The 14,601-nt window shown below is 40.9% G+C and overlaps 1 protein-coding gene across 4 annotated transcripts in view; it reads right to left on the bottom strand.

Moving 5' to 3' along the window:
• The window catches only part of NRP1 (neuropilin 1), a 137,145-nt gene that overhangs the window by 52,651 nt on the left and 69,893 nt on the right, over positions 1-14,601 (bottom strand). For all 4 annotated transcript variants that reach the window (XM_032837808.1, XM_032837809.1, XM_032837807.1 and 1 more), the window contains exon 6: positions 14,080-14,246. In XM_032837808.1, coding sequence (XP_032693699.1) covers positions 14,080-14,246 — 167 coding nt within the window. The remainder of the gene's footprint in view (positions 1-14,079; positions 14,247-14,601) is intronic.

The following is a 14,601-nucleotide window of genomic DNA, read 5'->3' on the forward strand; positions in this document are numbered from 1 at the left end:
ACTTGTACACGTAAGCTAGGAAGGTGATTATTTCCATCTTGGTGTTTATAACTGCAAATAGTACAACTACTCATACACTTCCCAGTTCTTTGAAAAGTCTACTACGTGACGCTGAAGTCGGCTGAGTAATGAGTTTCATTGGCTCGGCTCATGCTGTGTGAAGGATTCCTTTTTACTTATTTCTCAAATGACCTCTCAGTAGCTTAGTATGTGTCCTTCCTCCCAGAAGTCACCCCAGACTTAACAGGACAGCAGAGAACAGCAGGACTTGAAAAATTTTTTCACCGTATCAGTCATGCTGCCAACCTCATGCAAACTTTTTGCTTTGGAGCTAAGTTATGTGTAAGCGTGATGCGCACAGGATGTTTATACATTGGGTGTTTATGTATCTGGTGTCTTAGACTTTTCTTATACCCTTCCTGTGTTTTTAAAAAAGGAATGACATCAAAATTTCACTACATTAATTATATTTCTCTATGGTTTTACCTATTTAACGTGTGGTCTTTATAAGATGTTGCAATTATAGGACACCTGGATGGTTCAATTGGTTAAGCGACTGCCTCTGGCTCAGGTCATGATCCTGGAGTCCTGGAATCGAGTCCTGTATCCGGCTCCCTGCTCAGTGGAGAGTCTGCTTCTCCCTCTGACCCTCTCCCCTCTCATGCTCTCTCTTTCACTCTCATTCTTTCTCTCTCTCAAATAAACAAAATCTTAAAAAAAAAAAAGATGTTGCAATTATAGCTGTGTGTGGCTAGGAAATGAATGCAGATTTCAGGCTTTTTGCGATCTTTGTGTTTCCATCTTAGGATCTCTGAGAAGCTGTCTCACAAGCAAGCCTCATGAGAGAGATTCTGGAGCTGGGTCCTCCTGCAGGTGAGGTGGCATAATTTTTCTAGGAGCAGTGACTTCAGTTATGGACACATACATCTGTCCAATCTATCAGCGGTTCAAAAAGACTTTAAATCTGAAAGACCCAGAAAATATTAAACGTCCTGCACAGGTAAAGTATCACTTCTGTTTCAGAAGCTGTGGTTCCATGTTATTCATGAAGTTTCATCTGCACTAGTGAGGAGATCCCTAAATGCCTCCGGATAAACACACATTTGTACTCAAACAGCATCTGTCTATTCTAACACGAGCACATGACTTGTTTATTATTAGTTTTCCAGTAAGTCAAGCCTTTAATTTTTCTCCCTCCTCCTAAAAGCGTGGTTTCAAAAACAAACACAAGGATGAATTTCTGGAAACTAAAGACTTGCAGATGGGGGCAATGGTCTAAATCATAGCCTCTTGGCCTGGAAACCCTGACGGCGTCCTTTTACACCGATTTTCCATGTATTTCTTCAGGGATCTAGGTGGGCCTGTCACGTTAATGAGAATTTCATGTGCTGATGGAGAATCTGCAAGTGCAGGTGTCCAAAAAAACTCCTCTCTTTGGCATTAACAATCCTGCAAGGAGCTGATGGGATTATTGAGATTAAAGTCGGTCATCCGCCCAAGGTTATAAGGAATGCTGCCCCCGAGACAAGAAAGGAGACAAAGAACAGGCTGTCTAGGTACAGCTGGCTGTCCGAAAATGCGTGTAAACACTCAGTCTCCGAAGGGATGCCAGTCATTCCCGAGAGCGGATGAAATGAACTTTACGATTTACTCTTTGGTCAACTGTGTTTTCCCTGTTCAAGGTGGCCATTCAGCCAGGAAGTGTATACTGATTTTTTTTTTTTTTTGAAGATCATTTAGGAAAAGCCTTGAAATAATGCATTAAATTTTTTTTTTTTTTACTCTTTAAGAGAATTGTTTGCAATTACAATTCACAGCTGATGTTCTGCAGGACTGACCAGCTCTGTGTTGGAGGTGGGAAATGAAAACAAGGAAAGGGGAAATGTTATGTAATGATTAGGGATTCCCAGGGTCCTCTTGGAAGAAAGGGGCAAAGCACAGCATCATTCTGTGCTCTAAAGATGTGCTGCTTTGCGATCCAAATGTGGTGTGAAAAAAAAAAAATCTATATTAATTTCATGCATTTCAGCCTGGGTCCCACAATGGGAAAAATGCATCTGGGCGACTACTTTCAAACCACAGGAGAATGAGCACAGATGTTACACTCAGCATATTGCGTTATTCGTCCCCAGCATCGCCTAAAGTCCTTAACACAATGGAAGCTGTGACTTGCATGTATCCACTGGAACCATTCTTTTTTTTTTTTTTTTTTTAAAGATTTTATTTATTTATTTGACAGACAGAGATCACAGGCAGGCAGAGAGGCAGGCAGAGAGAGAGAGGAGGAAGCAGGCTCCCCGCAGAGCAGAGAGCCCGATGCGGGGCTCGATCCCAGGACCCTGAGATCATGACCTGAGCCGAAGGCAGCGGCCTAACCCACTGAGCCACCCAGGCGCCCCCACTGGAACCATTCTTAACACGTAGTTGGGTACACCTATTTCAGCCACATCCTCGGAGGTGACAAGAGGTGAAATGCTTTCTTGGTGAACATGGGCACACTGTTTTGTGTGTGTGTGTGTGTGTGTGTGTGTGTGTGTGTGGTATGTGGGAGGGGTGCCTCTTGACGAAAAACAGGGAGCTGAGGCACATATTTGGAAATGCGAAGAAAGCATTCCCTTCATATAACCTTGCAGGTTTTCAGGACAGTAAGAATCCTATCCCATTGTTACTACACTTTTGTTTATTTTTTTAATATTTTATTTTATGTATTTATTTGAGAGAGAGAGAGAGAGAGATCATGAGCAGGGAGGAAGCACAGAGAGAGAAGCAGACCCCATTGAGCAGGGAGCCCAATGCAGGACTCGATCCCAGAACTCTGGGATCGTGACCCGAGCCAAAGGCAGATGCTCAACCGACTGAACCACCCAGACATCCTGTTACTACTATACTTCTAGATGCAAGTTAAGGATAAGAACACATCGCTTTGCATGGTTTAATAAAATTGCCAGTATTTAAAAAGAAATGGAATGAGCTGGTTTGTAATCTGTTCGAATTACTTTCGACAAAAGATTTTAATTCAGATGAATTGTATATGACACAGAAGGATATTATAAACCTACACACTTCAAAGAAAGGTAAGTAGATAAACATGCTCATGTAAATTCTTCTTGAAAGCAACCATGTTCTTAGACTAAGGGGGCTGGATTATTGTATTATAGAAGCTGATAATCACAGTTGAATTTTAGCAGATATAGAAACCTCAAATTACCTATTCCTGCCTCCTTCTTTTTGTCTAACTGCCCAGAGAACACAGGAATGTGTAGATGGAGATCATATAAGATGCCTTCCATATTTGTTGCAATAAACGAGATTCATTTATTTCCTCGTGGCTTTTGGAGAGTGAGTATCATGTTAAATGCACAAATGTATTGACTGGTTTTTCTTTACATGGAAATTGAATTGTTAAATAAATGAATTCCTGCCACCTTGGCACCAGAGCTTTCTGAATAAATAAGAACATCCTTATAAATGAATGCAATATTTGGAAACGTACGTCCAAACTACAGAAATAGTGTGATATGTATGCGATAGAATGCTGCTGACTGAGAGCAGTCTGGGTTTTTAAAAGGATTTAAATAATTAGGCCAGGAAAATCCTGCACGCTCTATCTTCATTTTTTAAGATTGGGAACTTAAGAAAATATTTTCCCTTCTCCACATGAGCTTGGTGTACCTCCTAAAATATCAAAAATATTTTCTTCAGTATTTCACGTTTCATGATGTTCTTGCTTCTTTCTATTATCATGAGTACTTCCCACTGCAAATTTTACGTTTCATTTCCAGATTCTCAAACGGAAGGCTCTATCTGATTTCTTGTACCTACGGCCATAAGGTTGGGTGTCTACACGGGTCCCGGTCTTTCTCACTTCGGAAATGGATCCAGCAGCATCAGCTTTAGCCCAGAGTAAATACATTAACTCTGAGAGGCATAAGACGACTGTAACGTCCTTCATCCTATAGCTTCATCCAGGATCCCAGGGCTGCTTTTCTCTTATTCACTTTTTTGGGCTACTATGACCTATCACAGCCTTAGCACTGCATGTGGTATTCAGTCTCCTTAAGGAAAGAAAGACTGGGTATCGGCAGGACTTGAAGGTGTGAACAGTCTGTCATGGCCGGTGAGCCTACGCCTTACCGAGAGCTCTTCAAAGACTGGAGAGACACAAAAGAACTCTCTGGGCTTCATCTTATACCCCCAGTGGTCTCTGCATCCCTGCAAGCTGGTACCAAAGCACTGAGGAAAACAGGCCCCACGAGTGGACTTTCTGTGTGAAATCCTCAGAGAAGCTTCATGGAGAGGCCATCCTAAACAATTATTTGATCTAAGGAGAGTAAATCTTTTTAATCAAAAGTAAATTTTTGCTTTGTGCTGCCTGCCACGATCATCAGTAGTATTTAAAATGAATTCCCGTTATGCTTCCTATATTTATGCTCTCATTTAGGCAAGCCCAGGGCACCAGCTGATAAAGTACATTTAGTTTTAATACAATCACAGAATCTTAAATGCTTCAAAAGACATCAGAAGCTATCTGGTCCAATCACCCATCCCCTGAAGAATTTTATCTCTAGCCCTTCTCAGGCCTGCTGAAAGAATAAAGGGGCTTATCTATTTTTCACCTAAAATCGAGAAAATGTAGTTAGAAATCTGAAGCATTAGAATTGTAAGAAAATAAATCTTTGGTAAAATTAACACTTCATCCTTCTGAAGAAAGGCAAATAGAAGAGTGTCATAAATGGCCTTTTTAACCCCTTACGGCAAAAAGAGTTAAAAAAAAAAAACCAAACAAAAAAACCCAAAACAGAAATTGGAGGGGGAGACGAAACATGAGAGACTATGGACTCTGAAAAACAATCTGAGGGTTTTGGAGGGGCAGGGGGTGGGAGGTTGGGTGAGCCTGGTGGTGGGTATTATGGAGGGCACGTATTGCAGGGAACACTGGGTACAGTACATAAACAATGAATTCTGGAACACTGAAAAGAAATTTAAAAAATAAATAAAAACTTAACAAAATTTAAAAAAATAAAAAACCCTAAAACAAACAAACAAAAAAACCCCACAAAAACAACCAAAACAAACCCTCACATCACTTGCCAAGTATGTATATGATTATTCTGAGTCGTAACATGTGCAATTAATCTCAAATGCTTATTCTGTTCAATAGCTGGAAATATAAAAGCATAATGCATTTTATTACTGTTGGGATGTAGAGAGCATTTTTTATTTAATCTACTTTCCTCTTTATCTGAACATAGAATTGAACGACATTTGAAAGCTGGGGGTGGAGTGGGAATGGAGAAAGGAAAAAAGTATGGGTTTCTGTCCCTATTGCCGGTCAACATCCTAAATTGTCATTTCGATGTAGATCAAAATTGCCATTTTGATGTGGAGCTTTCAAATGGTGCATTAAATGAGAACTTCATGAGGGCATGGGAGACCCACCCCCATCCCGGCTTTGGAATTTCCAGGCTGTACCTTTTCACCTTTGCGGGAGGTTGCTTCAAACATGGCGGACAAGTTTTAAACTGTGGGTTGTGCCAGTTCTGAAGAACATGCATTTTTCGCTCTGGGGCTTTCAAATTACGATATGAAAGTTATTTAAAGTTTAGGAGTTCGTGTGTTACATTACACGCTGCCTAAGCGTAGGCATTGCTCCTAAACGTGAACATTAATGCACTCTGTAAAAGGTACAATTATTACCACCGGGACAGAAATCAACAAACCCCACCAAAGGAATTTCTTAAAACTGCTATCATAAAATCTGGGCATGTTATGGATTTCATTAACATTTTACTCCCTGAGGATTCCCTATTGTATAATAACAGAAGTTCTTTAAATTTTAAATACCACAGACAGGAACAGCCTTTCACCCAAAACAGATGTGAAACCATCAACCTTGCCTTCTTATTGGTCCACAGATATGAAACTGGTGGGTAATTGATAGCTCTTAATGTGTTGTTGTTTAGGTTACAAAATTGGAAACTTAATAGTTTTTTTCCCATGAAAAGATAAGGTAATAAGCAATAGACAAGCTTTTCAAACACACTTCCTTACTCTCCTTTACCTTGGAAGTGGAAACACACACACACACACACACACACACGCATTTGATTTACATACTGCAAAAAAATTAAAATACGTCCACAAAGGTCAGTGACACACAACATCCAGGTGTGGAAGAGCTCATTTCAGTCTTATTTTTCCTAAATCTTGTTAACGATGACTTGTGATTTTTATCCTTGTGTTTCCTTTCTTTAATCCAATCCTTATCAGTGCGTTTGGAAGCCCAGGCTGTGGTATTGTAAAATCGCATCTGTATATACTTAGCTAAAAACAGTTCACCTTTAAAAGCTAAAAATAGTGAAGCTCAAGATAAATAAGCAAGGAGGTTTATGATGCTATTTTCCTACATAAGGTAAACAGATGCATCAATATTTTTGGAGAACAAAAGAACTACGATTCTGTTCAAATGATATCTATGATAAGAGGTTGAAAAGTGACAAAAAACAGCCAAGCAACCAGTTTACTTTTTCTTTCAAAATAGTAATCAACCTTATTATTTAAAAAATGACTTGATTAGGACTTACGGTGTCTTCTACACCAGTGGCTTTCAACCAAGGATGATTTTTTTTTCCCCCTGATAGGACATTTAACAATGCCTGGAGATATTTTTGGTCATCAAAATCGAGAGGTGTGTGTGTGTGTGTGTGTGTGTGTGTGTGTGTTACTCACTTCTATTGAGTCAGGCATCCTGCTAAAAATCCTGTAACCCTCAGGATAGCCTAGCCTCCCCAACAAAGAATTATCTACTCTAAAATGTCAGTATTGTCCAGGCCAAGAAACCCTGCTGTAGACACAATCCAGTCATTGGTTTAAGTTAAAGCTTCTGCAGTGACTGTTCAAGGTGATAGACATCATTTACCAATCAGTAACTGAGCAGGTATAAATAATCATCAGGATACCATCTTCAAGAGGGATCCAAATCCATTTTTGCATATTAGTACACCCAAGCTGCAACAAAGCAGTGACAGCAAGGCTACTAGGATTCTAGTCCATTAACTTGCTCTGTGGTCTTGCCAATCGCTTAACCTCTGGACCTATGCAGTATAAGGAATTCAGACAAGATGACCTTTGCCTCTGCTTTTAGTCTTATGCTTAAAGTTGAGCTATCCTGGGAAGAAAACAGTTCTTCTCAAGAATATAACTATGAATTTTGGTTCCAAATAGACACTAGCATAAAATAATAAGAAACCAAAATGGTAAGCAAAATGGAATGTGTATGGTATGCAAATTAATCTATTTTAAGTGTAATTCTAGCTGAACAGGTGTGGTTCTTTCAATATTGTCTTTCCAGTGATGTTTCATCATAAAAATCGAAGAGGTTTCTTTAAATGTCATACATTTTCTTTTAGGTGTGTGGATTAGAAATACTAATTAGTAAAATCATCTGACTGATTTTTAAAACTCAAGTAAGTAGTTGACTTAATCGAAATGGTTAAAATCGTCCTGGTATTTTCTATATGACAAAACATTCAGTTAAAAATATCTACATAATTGGGGCGGCTGGGTGGCTCAGTGGGTTAAAGCCTCTGCCTTCGGCTCGGGTCATGATCCTAGGGTCCTGGGATCGAGCCCCGCGTCAGGCTCTCTGCTCGGCGGGGGGCCTGCTTCCTCATCTCTCTCTGCCTGCCTCTCTGCCTATTTGTGATCTCTGTCAAATAAATAAATAAAATCTTTAAAAAAAATCTACATAATTATGTCATATGCTTATCTGTGTCCCCTAAATCATACCCACCTTTAAAGCTGCAAAAAACTTTGAATTTCATCTATCCCTATAAGCATTTCCTATATGTATTTCCTTCAAATGACTTCCTATACCACGAGAAAACAAGGTACCAGAGAAAGCATTAGGAAAAGTTCCTCAAGAGAGAATTTTTGGAACAGGGACTTCCTGGTTGGAACCTAGTCACCGAAAACAGACCTGTGATGCACTAAGGATAGGACGTGAAGCATTCGTTTTATGCAGGAAGTAGAGGTCACTGCAGAATCCGGGTAAGACAACCAAAGGCTTACGTGGGGGATTTTTAAAAAAGCAAATTGTCTCTCTTCCAGATCAATGTTTTAGCTAACATAGCATATTAATATTAGTTGCAATACGCACACATACACACACACAGAGCACACCTGGGGAATCAACTTTCAGTTGAACAGCTGTATTTTCCCTAAATTTGCCAACATTACATTTTACATGCATCGTTCCACATTTGGGTAACCCAGTGAGCTATTTTTGCCGGTTCTTGAGTTACACACTTATAAAGGATCATTTTATTGCAATTTCAGCAATTTACTAATGATCTGAATGAGATAATACACCCTCTAAAGAGTCTGGTTTATAAGCAGCAAGTTTACAATCAGAATAACCTGGCTTAATATATGTTCTGGATTAGTCAATTTAGCACATGGAACCAATTTTGAATACAATGTTACAGATAATAAATGTGCTAAAAACTCGCAATTGAATGAAAAGTCAAAAACTGTTTCATTGGAGATACCTGTTCCAAAGCCAACACATTATTATGAGAACAAAAGATGTTTCCAGAAAGTTTGAAAGGAAAGAAAATTATATATGGAAACTTGTTAAAATAAATGACATTCTAAAGCTTTAAGATAAACGTCTCCAGTTTCTACTTTTAATTTTGGAAGACAACTAACTTTAAAGATTAAAACCAGGGTTCCAAATAATGAATTCTTCTCATTGAAGGAGCATCACTCACTTCTCCAACCTAAGATTTGCTAAAAATGTGTAATAATTCCACATGTCAGGGGGAATATTTTCAAGAATTCATGAGTTATTTCATTCCATTTGTTACTTACAGGGCATCCAGCTGGCCCCTCCTTAGCTCCTGAAATCAAGCCCATGCCATTAAATTAATTTTTACCTCAGGTCTCAGTAAGCTGTAACTGTTAATTCCATTTTTGAGTGATGACGGAGCCACTCTGGAAGTTACTGGGAGATACAGCTCACAGCCCCAGAGGGATATTGGGAGAGTCTCTGGACAGTGAGCCTCCTTGCACAGAGGAAAGCTTCTGGGGCTGGGGGTTCTAGGAACCCGGTTATTTGAATGACAGTCTCCTCTGGGACCTGAAGGCACCACAACTTCAAAGGCTCTGTAGTTTTTCTCTGGAGAGGGGGAGTGGGAGAATTGCCCCCCTTACCTCATTTGAGGCAGCGTAAGGTAAAAAGACTCGTAATTCGAATGACCGGAGAGCTCCACAAAGGCCAGCTGCACGCTGGCCTTGTGTCACAAGTGGTGATTCAGCTGCTGTCTGCCTTCCAGATCTCTCTGTGCCCACTGACTCCATTCTCAAGTCTGAGGAAGGAAGTCCACTTCCATTGTGTAAGCCTGAGCTTTCCCACAAGCCGCATCTTTTCCCCACGTTGGGACTCATGAATTATTGAACTTCTCTGAGCCTCGCTTCTCTCACATGAAGATGGGGATGTGACTCTTTGGTCTACTTAACGTACATTTGAAGACTAAAATAGGATGTGCCCAAAAGGTGTTTTAAGAAAGGAAATGTGCTATAGAAGCACGTTTTGTTGTTAGAACACGTCGTACAATGAATTTTAAAATCCACAAAGAAACCTAAAGGCCTCCTGGATCTGACTAGTTTCTCATGTTAAATGTGATCAAGGGCACCTACTGTCTTTGATGCTACGGTTGCCAGTGAGTGAATATGACAGAATGTGCGTGAGCTGTGATGGGCGTGTTCTGACTCAGCTCTATCTCCTTTCCACACACTAAGGCCTTTTGCTGCATGCCTGCTTTAAGAGTTCCTTCAGTTAGAAACTGTGGAATATTATCCAAGAGAAATACATATAAGGCAAAAGGAAAACACAGAAACAAGCTTCCTCATGAAGTGAGCACTACCTCCTCTCTTCTGGAACATTCCTCCTCCTCATTCCTCAGAATGAACATCTGTGCTAGGAAATGCATTGGAAAGAGAGGGCAACTTTTGCTCCGGGGGCTTGCTGATGTATTCTTAGAGCTGCAAAGTGTCTTCCTGAGGCTTCCTTCTCTTGTGTGATTACTCCATGAGGGCTGTCTTACCAAACCGAACAGGATAGGGTTTAGGAGCCAATGGCTTTCGCTTTCTGCTTCTCTGGAATAAGTGAGAACATAAATAATCTATTACCCAAAATTTTCTCACAAAAGACAATGCCCCCAAATTTGGAGAAGAGTGCAGTTCCAGCCTGAGTTGGTTTATCAAGTAATTCTATTTCCAAAGTCAGTGTAGGGGGGTGTGGTAATCGATTAGTCCCTAGCGCCATTTTTATGTCTTTGGATCAACAAAGTTCATATCCCATCCAGGCATTATATCTCTTGCATTTTTTTTTCCCTTGTCTCCTGGCATTTTAATCAGGGAAAAGTCACAGTTGTTTTGAGGAAAGTGCTCCCAAGAGCTTTAATTAAAGCGAGAAGGATAAATCTGTTTACAGTGTGGTGAACACTATCATTAATAAAACATTGAAATAATTAACGAATTAAATTCTGTTTTGTGTGTGAATGGCTACACTTAGGATCTATGAGAACATGGTCCCTGAACAGACAGTACACTATGCACTTAGTATGCAGGGAGGAGAAGAAAACGGAGACTGCATTTCTCCGAGATTCACAGTATCATGAACTGCTAGAGCTTGAATGGAGAAGCCTACAGTACCTTTATTTTTACAGGAAAAGAAACCCAGCTTCAAGGAGGTTAACGGCTTGGGCTCTAAAGGAGGTGCTCGAAAATGAAGACTTGTTAGAGCGCCACTGATATCCTGGGTCTCTACTATGAATCCTTGATTGTTTAACCGGAAACAAAAGGGAGAAAAAGATGAAATTAACAATAAGATAAGCAGCTCTAAGACACAGGACAGAATGGGATACCCTGAAAAACATGGGCAAATTTCACAGTATGATTAACTTTGCCGTGGACAATTAAGAGGTTTTAGCTGCTCAGGATATGAAGTGGCCTTTCGAGCAGGATATGACCATAAAGCTCTGAGTCGGGACTTCCCTCACGCCCCTTCCCACTAAATTGCCTCTTGACTTGTTTTTAGCTTTCTGGCAGACAACAGATCTCACAGGAAGCCCCAAAGGTGGACGTTCATACCCACAGTTAACGACGCATTGTTTTTTTATGTCACTCAGTAATTTCCTAGAGAAAACAATGGCAACCAAAGACTGTTCCTGTCTTGAAGGAAAGTCAGCTTCCAGTACTGCCTTATTAACTTAACACATGCAAGTGTTTGTCCTTGTTGCTACAGCAACATGTTTTGTGGGGGTATATTTCATGCAAAAATGTGAAAAAGTGAAAAAAGGAAACAAATACCCTGGGCATACTGATGTGCCTATCAATGGGAATGTATGTGCGTTAACGTTCCTGTGAGTAGAGGTACGAGTCTCCTGCCCTCTGCCTCAATTATGCTTTACTTGTTGGTTAATTTAAAACATCTACCCAGAGAAAACAAAAAGCCAACCTCTTCCAAGGAGTTTCAGAAAAGCTGAAAACACATGAAATTATTCATAATTAGGTGATGGGTGAATGATAAGAACCCCTACCATGTACGCAGACACAACAAGCATGGAAATGAGCCCGCTGAGCTCCAGAAGGAACAAAAGATAATTTTACCTCAAGGTGCACTGATGCTAAGCTTCTGTGACATTCATCTTCCATAGGGATGGAGAGGCATAAAGGCACTGAATTCTAGGTTTAGACACAGTAAGCTCCCAACTCATCTCGGGGTGTCTTCTCCCGAGGAAAAGCATAAAGGGAGGCGCGTCACAAGACACACCTTTTATACGAAAGGTGATGAATGATAAACACAGAGTGGACCGAAGCCTAAAGAAGCAGGCATTGGGCGTCTGACAGACCCCACTTCCACGTCTGGTCATTCACCGTGACCTTGGGCATTTACTAATCTCTCTGAACCTCAGTGTCCTCATTTTTTTTTTTAAGATTTTATTTACCAGTGTCCTCATTTTCAAAATGAGGATAATTGCACCTCCTTCCAGGGGTTGCTGGGAGGATTAAAAGCAAATATGTCAAGTACTCAGTGAAGTTGGGTCCCACAGTAAACACTTAATAAACGGCGACTATTCTGTGAATGGCACAATTGTCTTTCAGATTGTTCACCAAATTTCTAGCGCTGCTCCCTCCAGCACGCGCTAAAGTACCACCCTTCAGCAGCTAAGTGTGGCCGTGGGACGTGCTTTGGCAATGAAAGTGGTGAAAGTGTTCTTCGAGGGGAACTTAAGAGCTAGCACGGCCGTGCTCTTTTTCCCTCTGCTTGGTGACAAGCAACCTTTGAGATGACCGCCACTCTCTCTGTCCGGGTCCTGGGGTGAAATGTGGAGCAGACCCCCAGCCGACCAGAGATGAAGAAGGCAAGAGGCTTGAGCTTGAACTAAACTTCATTGTGGGGGTTCGGGTTACCTAGCTCCTCCTAACCACTGCTTTCTATGCTTTGGTAGAAAGAGTTGGGCCGTTCAGATTCTTTTCTTCTGCCTAATTCCTGAACATGATGTGAATCCTGTCCTGTTGACAAATGCTTTGTGAGAGCCCATTTTGTCTCCATGTTTCTCCTGACACAGAATTGCCCTGCACAGAAGAATTGCTACAGCTGCAATTTCAGAACGCTCGCGAGACCCCTGTCCCTAAATTATCTGGCACTCTCCACATTACCAAGAATAGGACCACGTTACCATGCAAAGATGCTTACCATTGCAAAATGCAAGCTCTCCTCTAGAGGCACGTCTGTCAATCATATGGAACTGTTTGTTGGTTTGGGGATGTGGAAAAATAACTTACCAAGAGCTGTTTTGACATAGGCAAATTCATTTAATTTCTGACTTAATCTAGAGCTGGATTCAGCAAACCTCAGGTGAAAGTCTCATCTTTTCTCACCCTCGACACATTTCTCAGAGTTATCATTTAGAGGTTAGCAGGAGTTCAGTCTCCTGTAATAGGCCATTTCACTTTAAGTGTATGTTAAACTAATATTGACCTTTTCAAAGTAAAACAAAATCTGGTATTTGTGTTCAAAAGACTGAAGCAGCCATAGATGTAGAAAGTAGGGGATTAATCATCGTGGGTTTTTTTCTTGCTTAGAAACTCTCTCTGGGAATTAGTCATTTTTATATATCCAGCAATGAATGGTAAGACAAGCTTTGCCTACTCTCTGAAAAGGAAGCCTGGATCCTTCAGCAAATAACTCTGTATAATTTGCCCACAGTTTAACCCCCACAGCCAGATAGGGATGTTTCATTTGACAGTGGGTGAAAAAGTCAAGAACATGAGCGTCAGGCCATGGGTGGGAGTATCCAGACATCAAGGCTGGACAAGCTGAGGCATTAGGAGTGGTGCCAGGGATGAGTGGGGGGGGCAGGGGAGACGTGGTGCAGGGGAGGAGAGTCCCGGGGAATGCAAGGCAAGGGCAGGGAAGGGAGTGCTAGGGCAAAGAGAGCACAGCAGAAGCAACATCATAATAAGGATACAAATGTGTTCATTTCATACATATCTGTGTATATACAGAATCCACAAAGACTGCTTCCTTGGGCATGTATTATGTGTACCTGTAGGAAACGTAAGCCTCAACCCCTTTCTTCTTTCTTCTACTCAGAACAAACAAACAAATAAGAAGCCTCATACTTAGATGCAATTATTTCATGCAGGTCGGCCAGAACTAATGTATTTCATCAAGGAAATAAAAATCTGTTGACGGAGGAAGCGTATGAATAGAAAATGTGTAGTCGTGGGGAAAAATCAGATCTTTTAGTTGTTACCAAAGTGAGACATCTGTGCTCAAATTCTCTGAAGACTTGTATGTAAGTATCTGCGAAAATAAATGCATCTTCGGGGACATCCACCAGGGCTGCTTCTCCCCGATTGTGGTGACGGGATGATTCTGCAGAGTGCATACACTGGGTACCCACTGTTCCATTTGAAGGTGTTTGGAATGGCGCTGCTTTAGGTCAACAACCTTTCTAGATAACCGAAATGTTCAGCCCGATGTGTGCTGAGTCTAGTGCCACGTACCTGAATCCACTCTTTGTAGGAATCTTCCCCGGGAGTCCACCCGTTCTCGGGGTAGTTGAGGCGGGAGCGTTCCGCAGACCAGTTGGTGCTATACTGGGAAGAAGCTGTGATTTGGTCAGAATGAATCTCCCCCGATTCCATGCCCAGAGCTTCCAGACATTTGAAATCTGAAGGGGAAGAAAAAGGGCCAGAAGTCATCAAAACAAAAGGGACCCGAGATGCATATTTCTTTTTATAACTTGGCAGATGAAAACACTCATTTTGATGTTCACAGAGTATCTTACAGAAGATGACAGTGAGGGACTTACTGGGATGCAGCACTGGTATATGACAGTAATTGTAATAATGGTAATAATTTTTAAAAGCAAGGCTATGAAGATCTCATAGTGATTATTTTCCTCACTGGATCTAGCTTGACAGAAATACCATCAGAAATTTATTAGGAAATGATGGGAATTTTTAGTTACTTTCAAAGTTTAATATAGAAGCTATATTTAAATAAAATTTTACTAATTCTTTCAA

The sequence above is a fragment of the Lontra canadensis genome, unplaced genomic scaffold (genome assembly GCF_010015895.1).
Source record: "Lontra canadensis isolate GAN:19392208 unplaced genomic scaffold, GSC_riverotter_1.0 scaffold100, whole genome shotgun sequence".
Lineage (NCBI taxonomy): Eukaryota > Metazoa > Chordata > Mammalia > Carnivora > Mustelidae > Lontra > Lontra canadensis.